General features: G+C 40.1%; 1 protein-coding gene across 1 annotated transcript in view; it reads right to left on the minus strand.

Moving 5' to 3' along the window:
- Positions 1 to 13884, minus strand: part of LOC126986936 (uncharacterized) — a 59865-nt gene extending 45981 nt beyond the window's left edge. The window contains exon 1 of the mRNA XM_050843455.1: positions 13784 to 13884. Coding sequence (XP_050699412.1) covers positions 13784 to 13850 — 67 coding nt within the window. The 5' untranslated portion in view covers positions 13851 to 13884. The remainder of the gene's footprint in view (positions 1 to 13783) is intronic.
- Positions 13885 to 14364: the final 480 nt, after the last annotated feature.

A 14364-nucleotide genomic window follows, 5' to 3' on the forward strand; every position in this document is an offset into this window, starting at 1 on the left:
GAAGGGGAGAGACGGAAGGAGAGGAGGGGAGGATGAGGCGCGCGAAATAAACAATGTGTGAACAGAGAAAGCAGGGGACGAGGCAGGCAATATTAATCACGGCCTTTGCACGCTATAAAGAAAGAACTCATTGGTGGGAAGATATACAGAATGAATAAATAGACCGGATTTTTATGGAAGCTTCGCACGATAGCAGAAAGTCTTTACACACCAACACAAAAGGGAATAAGAAATGAAGTGAAAAATAAAAGTAAATCTGGTGAATTCACACACACACACACACACACACACACACACACACACACACACACACACACACACATATACATACAACCAAGCATAAAATAAAACAGAAAAGACTGACACCAAATTAAGAGAAGAAGAAGAAAAAGAAGAAGAAGAAGAAGAAGAAGAAGAAGAAGAAGAAGAAGAAGAAGAAGAGAACAACAACAACAACAACAATATAAAAGAAAAAATGAAAAATGAAAACGAGAACATAAAAAGATAAGTCATAAAGAAGAAAATTGAAAGAAAAAAAAACAGAAGACGAAGCCGATCACGAGCCAGAAAAAGCCACTCAAACGCTGTCCCCTCACGCCAAGCACACTCACTCCCTCCCTCCACCACGTCGCATCGCGTTGGCGGGAACCTCGAACTTCAAAACTTAATGGCACTCAGGAATAAAATGGAGTAACGAGAAATGAAGTGGCCTGACAATAATATAACGCTGACGAAATTGATTGGCAACTTAAGTGCGAGATTAACTATATTGAGAAACCTTGAATGAGTGGCCGTGAAGGTGGCGAGTCTAATCAAGCAGGTAGATGGAGGTAGGCAGGTAAGGTAGGTAGGGGAGATAAGTAGATAAGTAGGAGGGCACTTCAGTTAGTAAGTCAGCAAATAGGTCAGTATGTAAGGTAAGTAGGCAAAGGACAGAGGAGAGAAAGAAGGAGGATTATGGAAGGAAGGAAAGAGAGGCAGGGAAGTTAGTGAGTTAGTAAGTAAGTATGTGGGCCAAGTAAGTTAAGACAAGGAAGAGAAAAAAGGGAGAAAATAGGGAGGGAGGAGGAAGAAGAAAGGAAAACAAGGGAGAAAGGAAAAAAAAGAAAGAAAAGGAAAAAATATGAGGCAGAAGGAAAGAAGGAAAAAATTGAGGAAGAAAGGAGAGGAGTAAAGGAAGGAAAGAAAGAAGGAAGAAAATAAAGAAAAGGAAGAGAGGAACAAAAGGAATACGATTTGTCAACTTGTTTTACCTTTGTACGACTTGAAATCATTTGGCCAACCTACACACACACACACACACACACACACACACACACACACACACACACACACACACACCTTTGTCATTCATTCATGCCCCCACCTCAGCCTTCTCCCCCACTCCGCACTCCTTCCCCCAGCCCCCCACCTCTTTTCCCACCCCTTTCTCTCATTCAATAAAGGTAAAAAGGAATAATTAATGAGGCAATAAAAAATTAAATAGTCGGAAAGCCTTCGACACAAACGGCCACACTCGCGCATTGAGTATTGTTCGGAGGCAGCGAGGCGAGTATTAATCACCCATCGCTCATCCTTCATCGGCAATCCGTCATCTGTCAAACGGAATTGATCTGCGGCTCATTGGTTCTCTTCGTCCGCCAGCGGTGTTCAAGGTCACAGCTCTTTGTAACATTCATTCGGGCCATGAAATTAACGTGTTTGATAAGTCTTGTCAGCATTTTCACAGCTCTCGCCACCTCCACCAGCACCACCACCACAACCACCTAGATTCTCTCCATCATCACCACCACCACCATCACCCCTATCACCACCATCCCCTAGACTTATATTTTACCCACCCGTCACCACCTCCACCAACAACACCATCACCAAAAATAAAGAAAAAAATATACTGAGAGAAACCCTTTGGGAAATTGTCCTGCTGCGTGTAAAATACCAACACAGACCCTCAGATTCTCCCTACCACCACCACCACCACCACCACGATGACGTTTCCCAAAGTCGGTGATTTCTGAAGAGTTTCCGCGTTAAACACATTTGAAGTGGCGGTCTGCGGGCTTTACATAACGTCGAGGTTTCTGTATTATTTCTGCAGCCGGTGTGTCGTGGTACGTATTCTGTGTTATTTGCTAAGAGCTCCCGCGTTAAACATTGAATTTTGAGGAGACGGGTTGCGGGTTTTACATCACGTCGACTTAATTTATTCCTGCGTGGTATATTGCATTTTTTTATTTATATATTTGTTTAATTACTCCGCGTTCAACAATTGAAATGATGGGTTGTGGGTTTAACATAACGTAGTATTTTATTTATTTATTGAGAATCAGAATATCGTTGTTTATTGAAAGCCATCATTCTTTCCATGTTGGGCTATTTTGAGTTATTTTTTAGTGCGTGGAAATCTGCGGACATGTAACACACAATTTCAATAACTTCAATTTTCTATATTTCTACAGGTGCATCGTTTTTTTATTGGTTTGTTTGTTTGTTTTGTTTTCGTTTATTTGTTTGTTTTATTGAAAGGTACCTTTGTTTTCAAGTTGGGCTATTTTGAGAGGCTACTTTTGGGGCGTGGAATACCGCGGACACGTAACATGCTATTTCCATAACGTACCATTTTCTATACTTATTTTCTACCGATGTTTATTGAAAAGCCCCGATGTTTTCATGTTAGGCTACTTTGAGGGGCTACTATTTTTAGGCTACTTTGAGGGGCTACTATTTTCGGAGGGGCGTGAAAATCTGCGGACATGTAACATACTATTTCCATAACGTACCATTTTCAATACTTATTTTCTACCGTTGTTTATTGAAAGGCACCGATATTTTCATGTTAGGCTACTTTGAGGGGCTACTATTTTTAGGCTACTTTGAGGGGCTACTATTTTCGGAGGGGCGTGAAAATCTGCGGACATGTAACATACTATTTCCATAACGTACCATTTTCTATACTTCTTTTCTACCGTTGTTTATTGAAAGGCCCCGATGTTTTCATGTTAGGCTATTTTGAGGGGCTACTATTTTCGGAGGGGCGTGGAAATCTGCGGACACGTAACATACTAATTCCATAACGTTCCATTTTCTATACTTCTTTTCTACCGTTGTTTATTGAAAGGCACCGATATTTTCATGTTAGGCTACTTTGAATTTTCGGAGGGCGTGGAAATACTATTTCCATAACGTACCATTATCTATACTTATTTTCTACCGTTGTTTATTGAAAGGCCCCGATGTTTTCATGTTAGGGTATTCTGAGAGGCTACTATTTTCGGAGGGGCGTGGAAATCTGCGGGACATGTAACATACTATTTCCATAACCTACATCAGCTATATTTCTACAGAAGGCGCACCGTTGTTTAAGTGTTGGGCTATTTTGAGAGGCTACTTTTGGGGCGTGGAAAGCCGCGGACCCCTCTAACGATGACTTGGCAACACTGATCTTCACGACCTTCATTTGTTTATCCGTCTCCATGGTCTTGGTCTTGTTTTCGCATTCCCGTCACGAGCGCGAGCCCTCTGCCGAATGGGGTTGCCGGCTGTCTACGCCTCTGATTGGCCCACAGCGTGTTGGGGGAGGAGCTTAGTCGCGGTGGGCAACGCTGATTAGTGGAAAGTTGTTTTGTTGATAAGATCTCTCTGTAGTAATACCAGGATCCCTTTGTCTGTCTCTGTCTGTCTGGGTTTTTTTATGCTTGGAGTTTCGTGTGTGTGTGTGTGTGTGTGTGTGTGTGTGTGTGTGTGTGTGTGTGTGTGAAGTAGGAATACACTTACAATACCAGTCTCATTTTTTATTTTTTATTCATACAACGCAGACGTGTATGAACGAAAGAATACAAACACCAGAGAAATGAAAACAAGTGAAAAGAGGAATGAATTAAAAAGAAAAGGAAAGAGGCTTATAACAATATTCAGATGGACTCGCAGAATGCTCGCTGGGAAATGAACACTTGCAGAGGAGGGGAAGGCGTTTCATCATTGCAGTTCCTTTGCTAGAGAAATAATATGGATACGCGAGAGTTAAAGGTCAGAGTTGCACAAAATCAGCAATAAATGGCGTCATGAAATATTGTAATTTGAATATGCTTGCAAAATCATAAGCAGCATACCGACTAATATAACGAAAAAGAATAGATAGTTTGAACGATAATTGTCTTTCAGTTCAATTATTAAGCTGAAGTGGACAATGCTTTTCCATCATTTCAATTATTAAGCTGAAAGGGCCAAACATTTTCCATCATTTCAGTTATTAAGCTGAAAGGGCCAAACATTTTCCATCATTTCAATTATTAAGCTGAAAGGGCCAAACATTTTCCTTCATTTCAATTATTAAGCTGAAAGGGACAAACATTTTCCTTCATTTCAATTATTAAGCTGAAAGGGCCAATAATTTTCCTTCATTTCAATTATTAAGCTGAAAGGGACAAAAAAATTTCCATCATTTCAATTATTAAGCTGAAAGGGCCAAACATTTTCCATCATTTCAATTATTAAGCTGAAAGGGCCAAACATTTTCCATCATTTCAATTATTAAGCTGAAAGGCAAAATTTTCCTTCATTTCAATTATTAAGCTGAAAGGGACAAACATTTTCCTTCATTTCAATTATTGAAGGGCCTGAAATTTTCCATCATTTCAATTATTAAGCTGAAAGGGACAAACATTTTCCATCATTTCAATTATTAAGCTGAAAGGGCCAAACATTTTCCATCATTTCAATTATTAAGCTGAAAGGGACAAACATTTTCCTTCATTTCAATTATTAAGCTGAAAGGGCCAAACATTTTCCATCATTTTAATTATTAAGCTGAAAGGGCCAAACATTTTCCATCATTTCAATTATTAAGCTGAAAGGGCCAAACATTTTCCATCATTTCAATTATTAAGCTGAAAGGGACAAACATTTTCCATCATTTCAATTATTAAGCTGAAAGGGCCAAACATTTTCCATCATTTCAATTATTAAGCTGAAAGGGACAAACATTTTCCTTCATTTCAATTATTAAGCTGAAAGGGACAAAAATTTTCCTTCATTTCAATTATTAAGCTGAAAGGGCCAAACATTTTCCTTCATTTCAATTATTAAGCTGAAAGGGACAAACATTTTCCTTCATTTCCATTATTAAGCTGAAAGGAACAAACATTTTCCATCATTTCCATTATTAAGCTGAAAGGGACAGTAATTTTCCTTCATTTCAATTATTAAGCTGAAAGGGACAAAAAATTTCCTTCATTTCAATTATTAAGCTGAAAGGGACAAAAAATTTCCTTCATTTCAATTATTAAGCTGAAAGGGACAAAAAATTTCCTTCATTTCAATTATTAAGCTGAAAGGGCCAATAATTTTCCTTCATTTCAATTATTAAGCTGAAAGGGCCAAACATTTTCCTTCATTTCAATTATTAAGCTGAAAGGAACAATAATTTTCCTTCATTTCAATTATTAAGCTGAAAGGGCCAAACATTTTCCTTCATTTCAATTATTAAGCTGAAAGGGACAAACATTTTCCTTCATTTCAATTATTAAGCTGAAAGGGCCAATAATTTTCCTTCATTTCAATTATTAAGCTGAAAGGGCCAAACATTTTCCTTCATTTCAATTATTAAGCTGAAAGGGCCAAACATTTTCCTTCATTTCAATTATTAAGCTGAAAGGGACAGTAATTTTCCTTCATTTCAATTATTAAGCTGAAAGGGACAATAATTTTCCTTCAGTTCAGTTACTAAGGTGAAGCATTAAAACAAAATAACGTCAAAATACAGAAGGCATACTGATCACTTTGGACTTAAATTTTCATACTTTAGGTCAACAAATATTTCACCGGGCCACATTTTCATACATCAGATCAACCTTCTTCATACAGCAAGACAAATTTGCAAAGGTTTTTATTCAGTACTATTTTTTTTACTCATTTTCATCCATCGTCAAATTTTCGTAGTATTTTTTAGAGTTCATTCATCAATTTTCTGTCTTTTAATTTCATGCATCAGGTCAAATTTTCAGAGTATATACATTTTTTCAGAACTAAATGGACTAACGCAAGTGGATGAGCGATCAAACTCTATATAGACAATACAATGTGAGCCATCAGAGGAGATCGTATAGGGTGTGAACGTTACAGTAAGGAGAACCTGCCTGGTGTAGAATGTATAGAATGTGCACGATATTATGTCAGGGGCCTGTAACGTAGGAGGTGGTCTGTCTGTACGGCGCCTGGAACTTGGGGAGGGAAGGGCATACAACAAGTAAAGGTAAAGGTGTGCTAGAACTGAAATTGAGTGGAAGGCAGAGAAGAGAAAAAGAATGGGAGAAAAAAAGTTATTCAGGTGAGCAATATATATATATTTTTTTTGTGTGTGTGTGTGTGTTGTCATAGAGAACCAACTGATGCTTTTTTTTCTTTTTGACAGTCATGAAGAACCAAATGGATGACGAGATACGGAAAAGAAAAGAATATGAGAGCGAGCGAGCGGGCGTGGGAAGTGGACGCTGGAGGCAAAACACACACACAGGAAAAAAAAAAAAAGCAAGAAAAAAAAAATAAGAGGACGCATGAAAAGAAAGAAAAGTGAAAACTCGGTGAGGCTGAATGTAGTATGACTGAATGCACCGCCTCTTTTTTTTTTTTAATTTCGCATCTGCTGCATGGCCTGGCAACACACACACACACACACACACACACACACACACACACACACACACACACACACACACACACACACACATTTCGCCCTCAGTGTCTGTCTGTAACCCTTAACTGCGTGTATCGTGACCCGTGTATATACGTATGTGCGTGAGGTGGTGTCAGTGATAGAAGTATGTGTATATGTATGGGAGTGTAAGTATGTATGTGTGTATGGGAGTGTAAGGGTGTGTGTATGTGTGTGTATGGCAACGTAAGAGTGAGTGTTGGTATGTGTGTGTGTGTGTGTGTATGGGAGTGTGTGTATGTGTGTGTATGGCAACGTAAGAGTGAGTGTTGGTATGTGTGTGTATGTGTGTATGGGAGTGTAAGGGTGTGTGTATGTGTGTGTATGGCAACGTAAGAGTGAGTGTTGGTATGTGTGTGTATGTGTGTATGGGAGTGTAAGGGTGTGTGTATGTGTGTGTATGGCAACGTAAGAGTGAGTGTTGGTATGTGTGTGTGTGTGTGTGTGTGTGTGTGTGTGTATGGGAGTGTAAGGGTGTGTGTATGTGTGTGTATGGCAACGTAAGAGTGAGTGTTGGTATGTGTGTGTGTGTGTGTATGGGAGTGGACGAGTGTGTGTATGTGTGTATGTATGTGTGTATGGGGGTGTATGTATAATTGGATATGTGTGAGTGGCAGCGGTGACCTTATCAATGGTTCTTTTTTTTAGGGGGGTATACTTTTTTTTTTTTAATCTAGTGTTACTTTTTATCCTTTTCTGAACCTTCTCTCGTATTCCTCTGCTCGGTTTAAGGTTATAATAGTGACAATAATGATGATGATGATGATGATGATGAGAAGGAGAAGGAGGAGGAGGAGGAGGACTACGAGGAGGAGGAGAAAGAGGAGAGAAAGAAGAAGGAGAAAAAGGAAAATCAGACGAAAACGGAGAGGGACGAGGAAAAAGAAGAGGAAGATGAAAAGGAGAAAGAGAAAAAAGAAGAAGAAAGAGGAAAAAGAACTCCCATATTCCTGTTTTCCACCACTTTCGCTCCCGGTACATAATGATCTGACCGACTACATTATTTTAAAAAGCAGCTTGTGGATATTAAAATTCTCTTCATCTTAAGTCTCTTCGACCCCCCACCCCCACAAGTTCACCAAGGGCACGCGTGGGAGACAACGCGTCGCTACACCCACCTCCAGACATTCCAAGGACAAGAATCTAACGAGAAATGTTCGAGGGATGAAGAACGATGAGGAGGTGAACGGCATGAACGAAAAAATCAGAAAATAAAATAAAAGATGTTAGAAAGGAAAAAATGTGCGAGAGAGAGAGAGAGAGAGAGAGAGAGAGAGAGAGAGAGAGAGAGAGAGAGAGAGAGAGAGAGAGAGAGAGAGAGAGAGAGAGAGAGAGAGAGAGAGAGAGAGAGAGAGAGAGAGAGAATGGTACAAAAAAAATAGATAAACCAATAAATAATGTCGTAAAAATCCTTATCAGTTTTATGCTCCAGCGAAAGGGGGAAGTCCAACCCCATAAACGAAAAGAAGAAGAAGAAGAGAAGAAGATGGAGGGAACGAGGAAGGCGCCTAAACAATTAATAACTAGAGGTCGAGCAACAGACAGGTAAACACACAGGTAGGGCCACACGCTTCAATAAACCCCCAGGTAAGAAAGAATGTGTATGGCCCGCACAGGTGAAGGAGCAGGTCGGTCAGGGCTTTATAAGACTCCAATAATCAATGTTTTGCCGAGGGTTCCTTTTCCCTTACTTGCTCTTTGGTGGTGTAGTAGCTAATGGGTCCCTTTCTATGGCTCCTTTCTTTGTCCTTTTTCTTTTCTTCGCTTTTCTGTTGTTGTTGTTTTGTTTTGCTCCTTTTCTTTATTCTTCCTTCTGTTGTGCTAGTGTTTTCTGCTTCTTTTATTTGCATTTGGTGGTGTAGTAATTCGTGATCTCTTTCCATGGTTTTCTTTCTTGTTTCATTGTTTTCTTCCATTTTCCTTTGTGATTCGTTTTTATTCGTGGTTCCTTTCTGTGATTCTTTCAGGTCTTTGTTCTTTTTTCCCCATTTCTCGTTGTTGTCTAGTTTTTTCTTTTCTTTATTCTTCCTTATGTTGTGGTAGTGTTTCCCTTTCTTTCCCTTTGGTGGTGTGGTTCGTGGTTCCTTTCTATGGTTCTTTCTCTTCCTTGTTCTTTGTTTTTCCCTTTTTCGGTGTTTTCTCATTTTTCTCCTCTTCCTTAGTCTTCCTTGTGTTGTGGTAGTGTTTCCTGTTCCCTTTCTTTCCCTTTGGTGGTGTGGTTCGTGGTTCCTCTCTATGGTTCTTTCTCTTCCTTGTTCTTTGTTTTTCCCTTTTTCGGTGTTTTCTCATTTTTCTCCTCTTCCTTAGTCTTCCTTGTGTTGTGGTAGTGTTTCCTGTTCCCTTTCTTTCCCTTTGGTGGTGTGGTTCGTGGTTCCTCTCTATGGTTCTTTCTCTTCTTTGTTCTTTTCGTCTTCTCTTTTCCCTTGTGTTCTCGTTTTGCTTCTCTTTATTCTTCCTCTAGTTCGAGTTCGCCCTTGTTCTTACCCTTGCGCCGTGGTAGTGTTTTTTTCTCCTTTCTCTTCACCGGTGGAGTAGTTCTTGGTTTCTTTCCTATGGTTCTCTTCCTTCTTCCTGTCTTTCTTTCCTCAGCGTTCTCGTTTTGCTCCTCTTCTTTTTTTCTTTCATTAGTTCGCCCTTAGTTCTTTCGCGTCTAGTCTTGGTAATATAGTTTTCCTAATTTGTGTTTTTTTCTTCTTTTTTCTTTCTGTATAGTGTCAGTTTTTCCCTTTTTCGTCGTGTTCCGTTTTGCTTCTCTTTTTTTTTATTTTTCCTTTACTTCGCCATTGTTCTGACGCGTCTAGTCTTCGTAATAGAGTTTTCCTAATTTGCGTTCTTTTTCCTCCTTCTTTCTTTGTGGTGATGGTTCTTCCCTTATCCGGTGCTTCGTTGTGCTCCTCTTCATTATTCTCTGTTGTTCTCACGCGTCTCGTTTTTATAATATACTTTTTCTCGATTCGTTCTTTCTCTTCCCTCTTGTTTCTTTTAGTGACATGTGATCTTCTCTCTCAAGGATTCCTTTGTCTATCCGTTTACTTTGTTCTTTGTTAGTTCCAGGTGGTGACGACTCAACGCATCAGCTCAAGAGGAATGGTATCTGATCCCCTACAAACTTGGCTTCAAACTTCCGCATCCCTCCCACGGCAACAGATACTTTCCTAACTTTGGATCTTGTCACGCCTTCAAGCTGTCGCCTTTCCCCCATAACACCATTGGGCTTCCTACTTTCAACTCTCGCTACGGCTTCGCGTATATGATTTTTTTTTACAGCAAGGAGGCAGCTCAAGGGAAAAGGAAAAAGCCGCTAAACTCCGGCTAAAGAGAAAAGAAGGAGAGGTCAAAAAAGAGGTTATTTCCGGGTGGATGTTCACTAACTGATGATGACAGAATGGTACCCGATTCCCTCTCGTCTAACCCAGTATACAATTTGGCTTCTTACCCTCGACTCTTGTTGCGACCTCGATCACATTACTTATAGTGTGTAGGATCGCTGATTGATGCTGGTTTTTTATTCCTTCTCATCTCTCACAGTATACCAGTTCGCATCCTACTCCTTAAACTCGCTATAGCCTCAATTATATTACCTATAGAGTGCGCGTTCAATGATTTATGATGATGGAATGGTACTTGATTCCCTCTCATCTCTTCGCGTAAACCACTTCCCTCCTACTACTTAAACTCGCTACAACCTCATTTACATTACCTATAGAGTGCGCGTTCAATGATTTATGATGATGGAATGGTACTTGATTCCCTCTCATCTCTTCGCGTATACCAGTTCGCATCCTACTCCTTTTAAACTCGCTATAGCCTCAATTACATTACCTATAGAGTGCGCGTTCAATGATTTATGATGATGGAATGGTACTTGATTCCCTCTCATCTCTTCGCGTATACCAGTTCGCATCCTACTCCTTTTAAACTCGCTACAACCTCAATTACATTACCTATAGAGTGCGCGTTCAATGATTTATGATGATGGAATGTTTTTAGTTTTGTCTCGTTTCATTTTCCTTCTTTTACCTTTATTTCTGTTCCTTTTCCTTTGTTTTCATCCTCTCTGGTTCACCCTTTTCTTTAATTCTGTGTTGCCTTACCTTTCCCTCTCATCTCTTCGCGTAAACCAATTCCTTCCTAATACATAACCTCGCCGAAGCCTCAGTTAATTTACCAATAGAGTGCACGTTCAATGGCTTCAGATGTTAGAGCGGTATTACCTGATTCCCTCTCCTCTCTCCCAGGATACCAGTTCACTTCCTGTTCTTTCACCTCGCAACTGCATCATTTAAATTACCTATAGAGTATACATTCAATGGCTTCAGATGATAAGAGTAGTATTTGATTCTCTTTCATCTATATCAATATACCAGTTCGCTTCCTGTTCTTTCACCTCGCAACTGCATCATTTAAATTACCTATAGAGTATACATTCAATAGCTTCAGATGATAAAAGTAGTATCTGATTCTCTTTCATCTATACCAATATACCAGTTCGCTCTCTCCTACTTAACCTCGCCACAGCCTCGTCAGTATAACCAAAAGCAAACCCAAATGGAAAATCAACCAGGAGGAAACAGTCGACTAATGGAGCTTCGTCTCAGTGTTCCGATAACGTACTCCGCCAAAGATCCCTGTATACCCGGTGCTCGAAAAGTGTTTGTTCCCCTCGAGTAGACATCAAGGGAAACTTCTTCAAAGGTCTATAAACAGATTGAAAGCCATTAACATTGAAGCGACCCTCTCTCCTTCATTCCCTCGCTGATTCACCTCACTCATATCTGCGTATCTCCCGACCCAGGTGACAGACTCCTGAGCGACCGAGATGAAGCAAAGGTGAGGGAAAAGAAGAAAAAAAGAGGAAAGGTAATGCAACACAGAATTAAAGAAAAGTGTGAACCAGAGAGGAAGAAAACAAAGGAAAAGGAAAAGAAATAAAGGTAAAAAAGGAAATGGAAAAGAGAAAACTAAAAACAAATAGGACAAGGAAAAGAAATGGAGGTACGGGAAAGAAAAAGAAGAGGAAAAGTAAAAATCAGCAAAATGAAAGAAAAATGAATCAGAAAGAAAAAAGAGGCAAAGGAAAAGATATGCAAGTAAGAAAGAAAAGTGCGATCAAAGACAAACAAAACAAACAGGAAAAGGAAAAGAAATAGATAAGAAACACAAAGGAGATGAAAGACAAATAAAATTAAATCCATCCCGCATTTTTCTTCCTAACAAATATCTCCCTACAAAGAACTAAGATCAAAGTCCTCTATTCTTTTATCCGAAGTTTTTAATCTAAGTTGAAGCCCAATGTCAACTCCCTAGCGATAAATGAAGACGGGCGATATTAAGATTAAGACCTACTTCTGGAGGCGGTGAGGCGTAGAGGGAGGGATAAAAACGATATACCCTGAGAAGAAAGAATAGGAGGAGGAGGAGGTGGAAGGAGGAACAGGGCCGAGAAAATGTGAAGCTCGTGGGAAGGAAACGAAGCTGAGAGGCGGGGAAACGTAGACGGCGGGGTAAAAACAGGTGGTGATATACCGTGAGGAGAAGGAAGAGGAGGAGGAGGAAGGACTACGGTTAAGGGACTGAGGAAAAGGTGCAGCCCGCGGGAGGGAAACGAAGACGGAGGAGACGGAAAAGAAAGGAGGAAGAGGAGGACAAACGATGAAAAGTTGCAGATTGACCTGAGGAGGGGATGGAAACGTGGGGATATTAGTGGAAATAATAGAGAAAAAAAATGAGAGTTCAACCTTCAGGGAAAATAACAGAGGGAAGATGCTGGAGGAACAACAACAACAACAACAACAACAACAACAACAACAACAACGACACTTAGAAGACGATGGTGGAAGAGGTCCCAAAAAGATGATGATGATGATGATGATAATGATGAAGGTACTGACCGAGAAGTGAGAAAAATGAGGAAAAATGAGGAAAAACTGATTCGGAATGGGGTAATTGACCTGAGAGAGAGAGAGAGAGAGAGAGAGAGAGAGAGAGAGAGAGAGAGAGAGAGAGAGAGAGAGAGAGAGAGAGAGAGAGATGATAGAGAAATGAGAGAAGAGGAACACTTGAAATAATGTCTTGGTCTGCAAAGAAAATATGAAGATGAAAATGAAAAAAAGATAAAAGTAATAAAAAGGAGAGATGAAGAACCGAGTATGTGGATGACAGGTGGAGCAGAATGAATGTGGACGAGATGAAGGCGCGGCTAGAATGGAGAGAAGGAATGTGGAATACTAAAAGAAGGGGTTAGTTTGAAGAGTGGATGAAGGGTGGACGAGCTTGAATGTGGAATAAAAAAAGAAAAGGAACTTGGGTTATGGATTACACTGGTCAACCCACTTTTTGCGGACCAAGGTTTTGTGGTTGTTTTAGGCTAATTTTGAGGTGCTGATTTCAAATATGGCATCCATTTTTTGCTAACACATCAGGTTTTTATTCTGTAGCACATCCCTATTTTATGATGTATTGTATGAATAATTTAGTTGGTCAGGAGAGTTTACCGAATCTCATATCTTAAAACCAAAAGTTATAATGTCAATAGAATCTGAAATGATCGGAGAAATCTACGATAACATCACCTTTTATTAAATACATCTGGTTAATTCTCAAATATAATGGATAAAGCGAAAACAATTGTACACAAACCAACATATTCATGCAACAAACTGAAATAAGTTGAAATAAGGAATACTGATCAAAGAAAAGTTAATAGGGAATAGAAAAGAAAATGAAAACGAACAGGAAAATTAAATACCGAATGTGGGTAATGAATGGAAGACCGATTTGAAATAAGCTGAAATAAGGAATACTGATCTAGGAAAAGTAAATAGGGGATAAGAAAAGAAAATGAAAACGAAAAGGAAAATTAAATAAAATGTGGATAATGAATGAAAGACCGAGTTGAAATAAGTTGAAATAAGGAAAAGGAAATTGGGGATAAGAAAAGAAAATGAAAACGAACAGGAAAATGAAATACCGAATATGGATTGTGAATTGAAGACCGAGTTATACAAAGAGTGAGACTGATGGTGAGGCGTGAAGAGAGAGAAGTCGTAAAAGGAGGAGGATGAAGATACTGACCGAAGATAAGCAGAATGGTGAGCAGGAGGAATTCAGGAGGCCGCAGGAGGAGTTGCTGGCGATGCATGGTGCTGACGAGGCTGACGAGGAGAGAATGACACGACTTGCCTCTGTCTCGTCCCTTCTTAAAGCTATTCCTCCTCCCCTTTCTTCTTCCCCTCCTCCTTTCTCCCCCTTCAGTCACTCCATCTTCCCCTTCTCCTCCTCTCCCCTTTTCCTCCACACCTCCATGAATCACCACATCTTCCAGTACCTCCTCCTCCTCCTCCTCCTCCTCCTCTTCCTCTATCTTCTGCTCCTCATTCCCCATTGTCACACCTTTTCTTCCTCCTCCTTCCTCCTCCTCCTCCTCACACTCTCGATGTAAATCACTACATTTTTCAGTACGTCTTCCCTGTCCTCCTCCTCCACCTCCACCTCCTCCTCCTCCCCACCACCACCACCACCATGAATTAATGACCCCTTCCACCCCCACCCCCCACCCCCCCCTTTGCGTGACGATGACTGGTACCCTCGTGTTCCTCCTCAACTAATGGGCAATGAATATTTCGCTGCGACACACTTATTCTGACCCCCCCCCA

This window comes from Eriocheir sinensis, chromosome 63 (genome assembly GCF_024679095.1).
Source record: "Eriocheir sinensis breed Jianghai 21 chromosome 63, ASM2467909v1, whole genome shotgun sequence".
Taxonomy (NCBI): domain Eukaryota; kingdom Metazoa; phylum Arthropoda; class Malacostraca; order Decapoda; family Varunidae; genus Eriocheir; species Eriocheir sinensis.